The sequence below is a fragment of the Pyrgilauda ruficollis genome, unplaced genomic scaffold (assembly GCF_017590135.1).
Source record: "Pyrgilauda ruficollis isolate IOZ18807 unplaced genomic scaffold, ASM1759013v1 scaffold106, whole genome shotgun sequence".
Lineage (NCBI taxonomy): Eukaryota > Metazoa > Chordata > Aves > Passeriformes > Passeridae > Pyrgilauda > Pyrgilauda ruficollis.
Genome location: NW_024508766.1, coordinates 2,564,879 through 2,579,207, shown reverse-complemented (window position 1 = coordinate 2,579,207; position 14,329 = coordinate 2,564,879). Strand labels below are relative to the sequence as shown.

General features: G+C 42.9%; 1 protein-coding gene across 2 annotated transcripts in view; it reads left to right on the top strand.

Moving 5' to 3' along the window:
* The window catches only part of PSD3 (pleckstrin and Sec7 domain containing 3), a 115,480-nt gene that overhangs the window by 2,911 nt on the left and 98,240 nt on the right, over nucleotides 1–14,329 (top strand). For both annotated transcript variants that reach the window (XM_041471287.1, XM_041471279.1), the window contains exon 2: nucleotides 9,073–9,181. In XM_041471287.1, coding sequence (XP_041327221.1) covers nucleotides 9,073–9,181 — 109 coding nt within the window. The remainder of the gene's footprint in view (nucleotides 1–9,072; nucleotides 9,182–14,329) is intronic.

The window sequence follows — 14,329 nt, the reverse complement described above, 5'->3', positions numbered from 1 at the left end:
TTTGCTAGGGGGCGCGTGTATTAGGAATAATTTTCTTCTGTTAGATGAAAGAGCTCGAAGTGTCTGCCTCACACTTTCATTCTGGATGTAAGTGTTCCATTCCTCTCAGGAATGGCACTGTTTGAATTATCCTTCTGCAGTATGTTTCCAGATACTTTCTCTGAGTGCAGCTCCTCCTTGCTCTGAGATGTTTCTTGCTGTTTTGTCAGGTTCTGTTCGAGACCACAGACTCCTGTGATGCTAATGCATCCAAACGTTTATTCTCTTCATTACAGAGATGAGCAAGGCAGGTTGCGGATGGTGCTTAAAAGCAGGGTGGGGTGAGAGCTAGCCCTCTGGGTGCAGGCTTGGTTGCTACAGGGTTGAATCAGGAGTCAGAGGAGTTGGGTATTACTTGGCCATTGAAGCTTGAATGGCTTCTGACTTGACTGTACTTCCTGGATGCTGTAAGTAAAAAAACCTGTTTGGGCACTGGATCAGGCTGTCCATCAGGGATCAAGCTGTCCATCAGAGTGTAAGCACTGAATTTCCACCTCCTCTGAGTACCTCAGCCACCAGTGATGGCTGTGGGAAGTGTGTGCCTCCCTTTGCTAACTGCACAGAAGATTTTCAGTATTGCAGCTTCTGGGCTAAGCCAAAGGAAACCAGGCTGGAGCTGGCTTCTAAAGATAGCCTGCCAGGGCAGAAACGCAGCGGTCACTGCCGTGCTTACTGAGCAACGTTTTGCTGCCTGGTGAAAGGACTGTCTTGCACAGGACTTGGTGGTCATGATGGGTCCCTTCCAACTCAGCTTATTTTACGATTCTATGGCTGAAAGGAGGCCCTTGTCTTGAAACTGTGATGCAGTAGTTTGGGAGCAGTAAGAAAACAACAGCACAGATTACATAATACAAGCCTCCCTTTTTGCAGAAGCCATGAATGGGGCTTGCTTTCACTTCTTGGAGTGAAATGACACAGTGGAAGAGGTGGCTTAAAGTGTATTCATTTTTTTTTACAACAGTTTTCAAATGGGAAGTGCCAGTTGAGTAATAACTGCATCTCCCAGGCTGAATGAATGCCAAATGTGATGGAAAGATGCACTTAGGCCTGGGATATATCTGCATGATGGTGCTAACAGAAGAATGCTTCCCAGGAAAGCCCTGTTCTCAAGAGGAAACAAATTCTAGTACCAACAAGTTCTGATTGTCGTCAGCTGTCTTGTCTGTGAACTTGCTGTGACTTAATGAGGAAAAAAGAAGAGGTATTAACTTCCTCACTAGTGGGACATGAGTGCCAGCTGGCCTGTGTTGTGCTGCTTGTGGGGGACGTAACATCTTTAATGTCTTCTGCCTTCTTGCCACAGCTGGAACTGCCCGTTGGCTCCTGACCACTTGCAGAGCCATAGCTGCCCAACAATGTTGGCAGTCCTTAAGGTGCACTTTCTTAGCAAGCATACGGTCTTGCAAGAATATTTTCAGTCCTCCAGTGCCTGCTCCTCAGGAGAAATTGTTGATGTGTTTTCTCACTTCTGCCTTTAATTGTACCAGAGATAAGATGGCTCAGATCAAACTTCAAATTTCTGTTGCAAAAAACTTCTCTTAAATCTAGGTAAGGATCAGAAAAAACTACTGAGGTGAAAGCTGTAAAATTAATTTAAATATGATAGGAAATAATCATGCAGAATCAGTAAGCTCTGTCTAAGATACATACCCCTTTTTGCATACTCTGTTACTGTGTTGTTAGTTCTACAGTTTACACTTGCCGCAGAGAAAATGCACGTTTTTACACTTTTGTAAATGCTAATTCTTCTGGTGTAGAGTGGTCTGATGGCTGGTTGTGGGGTGTTTTTTATTTGTTGGTTTGTGTTTTGTTTTTTTTTTTTTTTTTTTAACCATTCACTGAAATGGAATATTTTCATCACTTGGGGACACTGCCTTAAACTATGTTTATAACATTGATTTGAAAAATGAAGATGAGCTCTCCCAATACCCTGTCCCTCCATCCATAAAAGCAGTGTATATTTAGCTGGACATAAAGAATGTACAGCACATGGCAAAGGATGCTGTCTGTAAAGTTTCAAGGGACAGCAGATGTTGGCTAGGGTTTTGGAAAGAATTTAGTTGCTTAAAGAGAAACAGAACTAGCTTCTGGTAGGCTCATGAGGCATTTAGGTATATTCAAATTTTAGCTTCCATGGGGGAGAAATCCATGTGGAGCAGATCTGTAGCCTGTCTAAACATTGTCCTACCATCTGAGATGCCTGAAGATGATGGAAGCACACTACCTGCTGAAGTGAAGCAGTCTGTCAGTTTGCTAAATATACTGGAACAGATTCAACAAAAACAGTAAATGCAAGATGTCTACTGCATGCATCACTGAATTCTCTGGATATAAGGTGCTGTCTTTGCACAGTTTTTCTTAAATCACACCCCACCCCAATGCTCTTTGACATAACTCAGGAATATACTTGCACTGTGGCTTTAGAAAAGTTTTGGGTGTTTTTCTTCATTTCTGTGTGTTATGTCTAAGAATACAGTGGTTCAGGCAGTGAGCTGTAGTCTTCTTCTCAGAGGACTTGTTTTGATTGTTGCACATACCTTAGAAATAATGCATAGATATCCAAAGGTCCCTACAGCATGCATCAAAAATCACTGACTTGACAAATACAAAATGCTGAGTGACCTTTAATGGTAAAGTGTAACCATACAGACTTTGAATTAATATGCTGTTCAAAGCCATGCAGTTACAGCTCAGACAGTGTCAGCCTTTGCATAATAGACTGGAAACAAATTTTGCCTGCTTGATACTGCTGCTAAGGCATTCATTTGAGGTTTTTTGGTCGCTGTTCCGAGGTTTTTTCCTAAGCAGAAACTCTTTTGCTTCATTTCTGAGCTGAGGCTCTCTTTAGATCCTGAACTTCTGTGAAGTCTGCCTTTGTGTGGGGAGAGCAGCTTTGATAGTATCTGCACCCTTTCAGTTTTGTTCTCTCCAGCCTGACTGCTTCCTGAAAGGCTGCTCATAGTAAACAAACCTTGTAGTGCTGGGAATAATGGCATGGGAAGCCTGCAGTGCCCCAGTGCCTTTTGGTGAATCCCTGGGGTAAGCTGTGGAGTGTGTTGTGGTGAGGACTCAAGAGGAGCTCGCTGGATGGTACCAAGCCTGAGGTTGCTCCAGTCCACAGCCATGCCAAAGCCTTGTGAGCAGGTAGTAGTGACTCTCTGCACTGGTTTGGATTCAAGGCTGCTTTAGCCCAGGAGCATGTATGTGGTCATGGAGGTCAGCAGATGCCCAGGAAGAGGTCAGCTTAGAGATTTGTGAGAAGGATGTGATTTCTATATCGTTAGGGATTTGTATCCCTTGAGCTTGTTCACCCTCCTTGTCAGGTACCTCAGTATTTTGGTTTCTGTGAGATTGCTTTGCATGGTGGTTGGTGATTTTGACTACAAACTGTACCAGGAACCATGTCCTCTTTGGTGTGGTGCTGACTCCCAATACCTTCTGTTGTCTTCTGGCTGTTGGATTAAAAAATAAAGGTGCTGAATTACTGATTGTTCTTTGCTTTTTTCAGACCCCTTATCACTGCAAGCACCTCTGCCACATCTCTCAGTTGCCTTGTAGCTGAAGTCTTATGTGACCCTCTCTAAAATCCTGACTTCTCTGCTGTATGCAGTGCTCTCACACAAGCCCATTCTTTCCTCCCCACCTTCTAGTTTTCTATAAATCTCCCTGCAACTCCTGATAGTTAGGAATTAGTTTAAAACCCAGGCTTAGATTTCTTCTCATTCAAAACCTTGGCTAGCATTAAGTTTTAGCAGCTCCAGCTGAGATTAAGCCATACAAAACTCCTGTTCTTTTGAATTTTTAATCTGTTTTACTAATGCTTTAACGCAAGAATTGCAAACGTGTATTAGTGTGGGCAGGTATAAGGAAAACACAGCTATGGTGTATGAGGTCACATGGAATTAAACAGTACAACCCTTGCCTACCCAGTTGTCTTACTGTGAGTACCCACACTCTTCCTGTGATGTTGGTGCACTAGGTTTTACCAGTTAGCAAGTTTATTTTAATGCCAGCTTTCTGCATTTAATCCTGTTACTTTTCCTGTTAGGAAAGTGATTTAAGACAAGCTCAACAGGCATAGTCTTTTCAGAACAATTGATATGACCTATCAAAAACAGTGAAGCTTGCTGAGCTCTTGGCCACTCAGGGATGATGCGACAGCAGAGGCAGAGCTCTCAATGCAGGATTCTGTAAAGACTTGCCCATGACATTGCAGTTTGCTGGAGAAGATTTTAAAATCTGTGGGAACCATCTGTCCATCATTCCTGCAGAGAGCATAAAGTCACTGTATTGGGGTATTTGAAAGGCTGCTGACAGGCAATTGAATTTTTTGCTGCTAGAGATGTTGGTGCAGCAATGAGAATGGACCAAGCACAGCCTGGGACTAGAAATGGTCCAGGTGTGGCTGTGAAGTTCTCCGTAGTAGACTGACACAGTTTACAGGCATTCTTCAAGGCTTTTTTTCTGCTTTCTTGCAATACTGCAGCATTTCCCCAGCAGCCTCAATGAAACCTCTAAAAGTCGCTCCAGTGTAGGGGCTGAGGGGGTAGGCAGGAAGTTCTGGGAAACAGAGCTGTGCACATGCGAAAGCATGTAAAACTGAGGCTTCCTCATGTTATGGCTTAGCTGTGGAGACATGCCTGAGAATGCTTTCACCTCTCTGTCCTGGCTAACAGTTCTTCATGAACAGTCCTTAGGTCCCTTCCTGCTGATGTTTCCCCTTAGTGGTCTCTTGCTGTCCAGAATTTTGGCTGACTCTTGCTCTCTGAAGACTCATGTTTGAGCACCCATCCTGTTCTGCTTTTTCTCATGCACTCTTTTCCCAGGTCTTCTGCAAGGAGTGAGTCTGTCTTAACAGCATCTGTCCTCTCAGGGAGTCTGAAAAATTACCAGACTGGAAGTTGCCATTTAATTATCTGCTTCTTTGAAAACTTCCTCCTTATTAGACATTTTCGAAGAAAGTATATGACCTTAAGTTTGAATGCTTCAGGAGGCACGGGTTCACACTGGTTCTTTGTGCTCAGACTGACCCATTGCTTGTCCCACCAGCTGTGGACAGTGTTATCCCCTTCCACTGAGACAAAGCCCAGCTCTCCTGTCAGCTTAGCTGAAAATTGTGGTGAGATAGCAAGAGTTTGATATTCTTCACTTAAAGCTCTCTGACATGTAGGTATGTGTCTTAGTTTCAGACAGCTTAGGAGGAAACATTTACCCCAAGACAGTATGCTAAAAAAGGCCCCAAGACGAAACCAGTTGTTCCCAAAGAAAGGTCCCAACCAGAATGTCAGTGAAAGTCAAAAGAGGATGCTTTGGTGGTTTTCTTCTGTGGAGAAATGAGAAGCATTTTCTTCAGCTTTTTATGACTCGCTATACCTATCTAAAAACCACTGGGATTTTTGGAGGGCAGTTTGGGGGGAGCTTACCAGTTGAAATGAAATTCATCCAGAGAGCGAAACTGTGTTTCAGGAAAGGCAGCAACCAGCTCTCTTCAGGAGTTAAAGACACCTCTCAAGAGTGAATTGTGGAAACAGTTTCTCCTTGCAGATACTGACCTGCTGCTCCATTTGCACATCCAGACTTGCTGGGCTGACATACCTGTCCTTGGCAGCTCCTGCTGGAGAAGCAGGTACCCTGTGGTCTTAGCATCCTGCTGCTGTTCAGTTCACTGCTGAGACACGGATTCAGCAGCTTCATTCCTGTGCTGGCCTGAAACCACCACAAGCACCATGGGCTTATCCTAAAGAATCTCTCTGCTCCCTAAGCATGAAACAGAAGGTCAGCAAGGTAGGACCTCTGTTGACCCATGCCAGTGCCTTGTGTGAGGTCTATAGAAACTGGTCCAGTGTGTTGGCAGGAGGTCTGAGGGGTGAGGACTGCCAAATGCAAACCAATGCAGCATCATAAATGTTATCTAAAATTCACTGAGAGGGAAATGCAGCCTTCCTAACTCCTGACCAAGAGCTATGACCTAGAGAAGTAGGCTTTATCAAACATGTTCAAACAGGTAGAAATCACTGCAAGAATGATGCTCCAATGGGTAGGCACTTGCTGCCTCTCTGCCCAGAGCATCACTGGACTGAAAAATAATACTTATATGGCTCATGAGAAATGTACGTACAGCTGGGCTGATTTAAGGGGATTGGTGCTCTTAAGTGTCACCCTGTCCAGCAGTGACAAAGACAAGATGCTTCAAAGGTGGTGGTTAAAGCCCTCTGAGGGAAGCAATTATGAAATGGCTGACCTGGATGCAGATTTCTTTGCCCTTGAGCTGAGAGAGAAGGCTTAAGCAGGAGTTTTATATCCCTTTCAATCTTGCTTGTATTTAATCTTTGCTAATGCAGCTTGAAAGCACCATGAATTTTTGTCCAGCCCATTTCTGGGCTCCTCGTTTCAGGGCATTGTGACTCTTGCAAAGCTTGGTGAGTGGTAGATTGAAAGAAGGAAAGGAGAAGGCATGTTGTATCTTGATTTGGACATTGGTAAAGCAATAGTCTTAAAAACTAGCGCTGACCTCAGAGCATCCTCATTCTTTCCTGCTCTTCCATTCTTTTTTAATATGTCTTGTTTGGATGAAATATGATTAACTAACCTTTAAGCCTGGATATGGACTTTCTTTATACATCCTTTTAGTGCTCTGACAACCTAAATAGATGTTAAATACAGCTGTTCCCATACACAAGCCAGTATCTGTAATTTTCATCAGCAGCGTTGAGCACTTCTGACAATCAAGTTGCCCCTTTCAGATACAAAGACTAAGATCGTGTAGCCTCTGTTTAGGCGCTTAACTCTGATAAATGTTGGCCTATACACTGAAACCCCATTAATTTTACAATTTACTTGTGACTGTTACTGGATGATGCAGAAGGTGCTGTAAGCTGGAGTTTTCTTCTTCGCTTTACAGTAAGGTACAGGCAAATACAGATCCTTGGAACATGTGTTTGCTGGCAGGGATACTCAGTGTAGCAGATGTCTGTGAAATCTCAAAGAGCAAGGCTGAGGGATGGAGAAGCTGTGTCCCAGAGGGGTATAGATCAGAAATTCTTTACTGCTCAGGAACTGGACTGTTCTGTTCATTTTATTTTCCATTTCATTTATCTGTCACTGGGATTTGGCACCAGCTAGTTGTTAGCCATCCCATCCCTTCACATCCGTCTGAGTAGGCTGAATTTTTGTCTGGCTGTGTAAGGTACTCCTGTCTAAGCTGTTGCAGACAAAGAGCCTTCTCCTGTGTCTGGCTCCAGCTATTCCTTTTCTAGCCCTTCCTGCCTCCCTGCCAGTGCATGAATGCAGGCCTGGAAGGGCAGGACAGACATGGTGATTTCTTCCAAGCTCATTTTGTCATGCTTGTGATAGTTATTTTTGTGATAGAAATCCCTTTATCTGTTCTATCACATCTTTACCAAAGGATTGGGTAGGCTGGTGTTAGCACGTGCATCAGTGTACTGAAGCCCTAGTGCTGAGTAGTTGGACTAGTGAATGTCTAGTGAATGGTAAATACATTAGTCCAAGACCCCAGTGTAAGATCTGCTGTTGACTTAGGGTAGAGTGGTGTTGGACTAAATCTTGCAGAACTGGCACAGTGCAGAAAGGTAGGAGAAGAAATGGGTGTAAAAGGCCAGGGGAACCTGGAGCAAAACCATTCTAGGGCATAGGACAAGATAACTATTTGTCAGTGTGCTCCTGGAAGAAAATACAATTGTTGGACAGATGGCCTAGGAGGAATATATGGATTTGTGGTTCCATCCATCTCTGATTAAAGAGCTGTGACTGTGTGTTCCTGTGAATTATATGTCCCTTGTACTTTGAATTTCTGTTTATATCTGACGCTTATTCTGAGGTATTTGATAGAAATACTTAAAAGTTATTGTTGTCCTGGGGGGCGGAATGTTCCATTTAAATTTGTTTTTTAAAGAGTGTTTTTGCAAGCTAATGCTTTCACCAATGTAAACCATGCCATGGCTTGCTATGCCAGAGCAATTGACTGCCTCATATGAATATAAAGTTTACTGAAGAATTTATAGAGTTAGTGATTTATTTTATCTGTCACTTCAAACAGAAGAATTACGGGCTCCATCTTGCCCAGCTGGGAAGAAACTTAATGCTGACTCTAGATAGTTTTTGCACTACAGTTTATTGCTGGTGTGTGCTTTATCTTAGAGATTTGTTTTGCCCCTACCTGTTTAGAAGAGTATTTTGATCTTAATCCTGTAGCTTTTCTCTCTTCTGAGAAACTGGACCTTTACTCTGTCAAAGTGTTTCTTACAAGAAAGGAGCAGTGGGAAGGTGCTGGGGGCACCAGGCTTGGGTAGAACAGGTTGCTCAATCCGTCTGTCCATTCACCCCACCAGGTGTTCCCCTGCTTACTGGGCTCACCACCCTCTGTCCCCTCCCTGCCTCCTGGCCAGATAAGCAGGTTTGACTTGTGTGGTATGGTTGTAAAACCAAGTTGGGCTCTTCTCCTGACCTAGACAGTGGTGGTCATGTATGGGCTGCCCAACAGGGACCCTTAGACAGTACTCCTGTCTAAATACATGTTTGCATACCTTATCCTTCTTCCCCTTTTTAATCATCCTTGTTGTAGTCCTTGCTCCTCACTTTCTCTACCCCACTATCTTTTCAAAGAGACAGCCTGCCCCATTTATGGTTTTCCCATGAGTTCCAGTTTTATGCATACTCAAATTTGCTATTTCTGATACTATTCCCTTGATATTTTTAACCCTAACCAGTATTATTGAGATAGTTGGCCACTGCTGCTGGCCTCTCAGTGGGTAAGCTGGCTAAAGAGTGTGTAAAGAGTGGTTGGCTGCTCTCACATCTCTGTTAGGTCTTTGTTCTTAATACTGAAATTCTTGGGTTCAGTGACAGAGGGGTGAGCTCTTCAAAAGCACTCTGAGTTGGCCCATGTCTACTCTGTATGATCTTGGTGGTGACAGAGTGAAATGAATACTTTAAAAATGCTGCCTGAAGGGATTTCATGTTCCTTCTGCTGTTTTTCACTAAAAGGTATATAAACTTTGTTTATTTTTACTCTAGGCAGAAACACTTGTGCGGGATAATGACATATCAGCTCATGCCCAGAATGTTGCCAAGGCCAAATATGAATTTTTGTTTGGCTTGGAAGAAGAGAAGCCTTCAGGAATGGGTAAGTTCTATTTATTACTATTGTGTAAAAAAAAAAACTAAAAAAAAAAAATCTCTTAAGCTACTCAGGAAAGTTTTGCAGAAGCTTCTCCTTCAATGACCCCATGAGGCTCACTCACTGTGCTATGCTGCCCTTCGCAAGTACCAGACCATAGGATCCTACTGGTTTGGCCCCAGAAAATGACAGTGCTTCCCTCTCTTACACCCCTGCCTTTCCTTCTGGCTCATCTGGGCCACCGTGATGTGACAGCAGGGACTCATGTGCTAGGGACGCATTGGTGGAGGGAATCCCTGCACTTTTCTGCAGTGGAGTTGTTCAGCCACAAGTTCTGCAATTGCACATGCTGAAACATTTCCATTTCTGCCTGGAGATCCTTCCAGAAATGCACTTTATGGTCCTTTTACAGGTAGAGGTAGGTGAGATTTTAATTTAGATACTTGAGGTGGTACCCAAACTGCTGTGCCCTCTGGAGTCAGTGATTCCAGTAGTCCAGGTGCAATATCTAATGTTATGCCTAAGGATCGGTCTTGTTCCTGTTGTCTTCTTGTAAGTATAGGGCATTTTCTACCTTTTAAGAGCCCAAGATTAGAAGAAAATAAATGTAGTTATTGTAGCTATTCCTCTTGCCTTGTCAAAATTATCAACAAGCCCTGTCCTCTTTGAAAAAGCATTTCCTCAGGCTGTTCTCTTTGTACCTTGATCCTTTCTAATTGCAAACTTTCTGGAATGTCACTTAATTAAACAAGACTCCCTTCTTGCCAGAAAAGGGCAGCATTTTGCTCAGAAACAAACTGTGTATGCACCTCAACTTCAGTAAGGAAAAAAAAAATTAATAATGATAATGATAATAATAACAACATAAATAATAATAATAATAAAGAATAAAAAAGCAGAACTTGAATTTCTTCCTGGATTTTATAGTTTGGTCATCCACCTGGGAAATTCTAATTGCAAAGTGGAAAAAACCCAAATTTACAAAAAGAGAAAAAAAATCCTCAAACAAAACCCAAACCAAAAGGACCTCATTTAGGAATTTTAAAAACTCTTCCAAATTGCCACAAAATGTTTATCACTTTATTACAGGAATCATGATGACCTCATTTCTTGCTTGGAAAGACACAGTGTGAGAGCACTGTCAGCAGGCATTGGTACAAATCCAGAGACTGGTATTAAATAAAGTATGCTGTGTCTAATAAATCCAAGTGAATCTATTGTTATTACCAGCCAAAACAATTATCAAATATGACGGGTATTCCAAGCTAAGTACTGAGCTCTAAAATAAAGGATAGCAAAGAGTAAGCCGGATATATTGACTTATGTGTCTTATTCTCTGCATTTTTCCTGTGCTTCTTGCCTTGTTTCTGGATCTCCTTCTTGCCTTGTTTCTGGATCTTCTCCTGTTCCTTTATTAATGAGAAACTACCATTAGGGGCTAACAATTTGCAAAATGGGAGTGATTTCAAGGGACCCTCACAGAAGGGTTTGTGAATATTTAACAGTGGTTAACATACAACATTTGTGAATTGTACCAAAAAACTGGGTGACATTGTGCTTACCCAGACTGGCCTCATGCTGTCACAGACAAATGCATCCTCTTCCTCTTCCTCCTCCTCCTCCTTCTCTTTTACAAATTGTTTGACTGCCATGAATAAATGAGAGTGGTTCTGCCCCTTCTAGTTTTTTCTTCAGCTTTTAAGTGCTTGTTTACTGGAGGTGAATGAGGACAGGGTGACTGAGGGGACAGTAGTGCAAACTCAGGGCTTTTGTACATCAAATCATGGTTTTTTTGGATTTGATAAATGTCAAATATGTCATGACATGCTTTTGGGGGAAGCAGGTGTTCTTGAAAGTCTTTCTGTTCTTCTCTATGTTGGATGGGAAGGGAGAAAACACCACCAAAAATCCAATAGATATGCTACTTTCTGAAGTTTCCTTTAAAAGATATTTAAAACAATATTTAAAAGAAAGAAGACGTGCTTTTGAGGGGTCAAAGTATGAAATATTTCAAGCAAATGAGTGACAGGGGCAGGGCCAGGAGAAGTGTTGGTGTTTAAACTTGGTCAAGAAAACAACTTGTCACTGTGGGCAGTTAGGCTGAACTTTAATTTATCTAACCTAAAGCAGTTGACCCGTGCCATGGCTGACCTCAGAAACAGAATGTAGCATGTAAGCTGCTGAACAGCTTAATTACTTCTGCCTTCTGGTCTATCATTTCCCTTTCAGCCACAGCCATGTTACTGTAGCCCTGCTGATGCTGCTGAGGATATACATGTCTTGACTGAGTACTAAAATACTTGCATCAGACAAGCTAATTCACAAAGAAAGAGCAATAATTGGGGGCAACTGTGGCAAACACATCTGTTTACCCACGTGGGAGATGGCAGCTTTTGTTAATAAGCTCTGTGCTGATTTTTACCTTCCAGGTTGAGGCTGCTGGTCATTTTTAGATGAGAAGATGGTGGGGGGGGGGGGGGAAATAAAAAGTTAGGTGGCTTTAGAATAGGTGTTTCATCAACAATATTCAAATGCTAATAAAGCTGAAAATGTAAAACATTTTCCTTTGCTGTCTTCAGTCTGATTTTTATCTGGGATGTTTGTGATCACTGATGCCCTAATGTGCTCTTGTCTTTAATGCATGATGCTTCTTGTCTGGGTCCTCTCCTCTCCTGTCCATTGCCCATCCTCCTGCCCTCCATGCATTACTCGGAGCAGAAGCAGGTCCAAGCCCCCGAGACCCACGTATTGTGGAAAGGTTCAAGACCACACATTTCCCTGCAGACCCCTCCCACTGAGGGAGTGGGGAGGATGCACCACACTTGTCCACGTGGCCCTGCACAGCCTGGCCACCTTCCTTGGCGAAACCCCAGCCCTTCTGCCTTCCAGCAAAAGAAAATGTTTTTTAGAAACTGAATTTAGCTGGCTTGGACAAGACCTCTTCTCAGACTCACTGACATAAAAGGCTGCTTGTTGTATGTGGAAACGTACATTCCTTCTCTGGAAACTGCTGTGGAAACAGTGATCTCTATTGAGCAGACTTTTCTTCAGGCTTGGCTGTGCTACAAGCCTGATTTTTATGACTTTGCCGTTAATACATTTAAATACCAAAAAGAAAAAAAAAAAGTCATGGCCACATTACTTAGTCTTAAAAGTGCTTCCTTGGGGAAAGAAGTAGGGGATACTACAAAAGAGTTCCTTAAATAAACATGAAAGGCAAATACCCCATAATTCCTGTTATATGAGAAAATAAATCCAAGACTGTTGTTAGGAAGAAAATAGCTTCTTAAGGTTAATAAACAGTCTTGTCTCTGATGCTTCTGAGAGGAGAAAGCTTTCATCCCTCCTGTGTACCAGAGGTTTAATCTCATCCTTCACAAAAAGGCCCTGTACAAATACTGCCTGTGTTGCTATGCAAATCTGGTCTTTCCCAACAGCTGCTGGAAGAAGCTTGGTTTTGAATTCCTGGAGAAACAAATAGCTTTTTGGAAAGCCTGTCACTTGCTGTTTTGTGTTCAGTGAGGTGTCATGAGGCAACTGAGCTCATTTAACATCTTGCTTCTGCCAAAAGAGATGGTCCCAGACACACACTGCCACTGATTATCTCATGCTAGTTCTTGTGCTCATCTGTTTGCTTAGCAGGCTCAAGCCAGCAAAAACTGTAACAAACCCCCCCAAAATAATGCCAAAAGAACAATTCTAAAAAAAGGGCTTATTTTCTCCTGGCAATGTGGGCTGAATCACCTTTGCAAGGGGTCAAACAATGCCAGATCTGACACATGAAAGAAAATCAAACACATACTTTGACCCATGCAACATACCTGTTCCTGAACTGCAATCGAAGAAATGATTGCTTTTGCTTTAGAATGACTAGAACTTTTTTTCAAGAGCAAAGGAAGGACACAATGGCTGCTATTCTGTGCAAGTAAAACCTTTTCAGGGTTCTTATGCTTCTGATTTAAACACCTTTAAGAAAATTATCACAGTATCTTTGTGTAAAGTGAGCATCACTGACATACATTCTGCCTCACTTGTTTGCTCTGTTACTTCAAGGCACACATGTCCAGCTGTGCTGCATCCCCCTCGCATTGCATGGAAGTGGTACCTTCCTGGTCCTCACTGCAGGAACTGCTCTTAGACCACAGGCACTCATTACATTGTTCTCACGACAGCCCAGACTGGTGACTGTAGTCTTGCGCAGTGCTCCAGCCCTGTTGTTTTCTGTTTTGAGGCACCACCCTTTGCCATATTTTCATCTCTTGCTCTTTCCATCTCCAGGCAATTCTGAAAGTCTGAGCTCCCTGGTCTGGCATCTTCCTCTGCAACTCTGTTTTCCTTAAGAGGTACAAAACTGCATTTTCTGAGGGTTGGAGGACTGCCTGATTTTCACATTAATTGTGCTTACTTGTGGTGAAGGATTGGCACATCAGATGTCCTGCAGCGTTTACCAGGAGCACATACAAGGCTGGAATACAGAAAGCTCAGAGCTGTGGTACCCCTCTCCCACATAAGTAAAATTCCATCATCCTGTTGTGCATACTTGACTTTATCAGCTTGTTGTTGTTGTTTCTAGTATCCCACTGCATTCTCTGACATAGAGAAGTCCTGCAGGAGTTTTTAAAATATAATGTGTAATCAATAGTTTTCTCATTAATATCCCCAATGTTTGGCGTTGCTGATTGGCAGTGATGCAAAAAGAAGGTTAAATTTTTAAATTTAAGTCTCCGGTGGTACTGTATTTTTTAGAAGTTTGTGTACTATAGGAAGTGATTACCTCTTTGGCACCAGCATGTTCACTGGCCATGCTGAGTGCTCCTCTTTCACTCCAACATGGAGTAAAGCAAGTCATTTTGGGTGCTCTGAAGAGCACCAAGCTCTTACAGTGCTGTCAGATGAGAATTGTGCACATGAAAAAATAAATGCTGGTGCAGAAGGACAGGTTCCATTGTGGTCTGCATCTTGGCTGCAGAGGTGGGGAGGTGGAAATGTTTTGCTATCTCCCTTGAATTTCTTAGTCCTGCTTCCTGGGGCTGGGAGAAGCTGAGGCATGCTTGGGAGCTGTCAGGTGTGGTGTGATGGATGTCTGGGTTTCCAGTCCAGAGGGGAGGAAAACTAAAGGGGGCACAAGGCATTATCCTAGGTCACTTGCTCCAC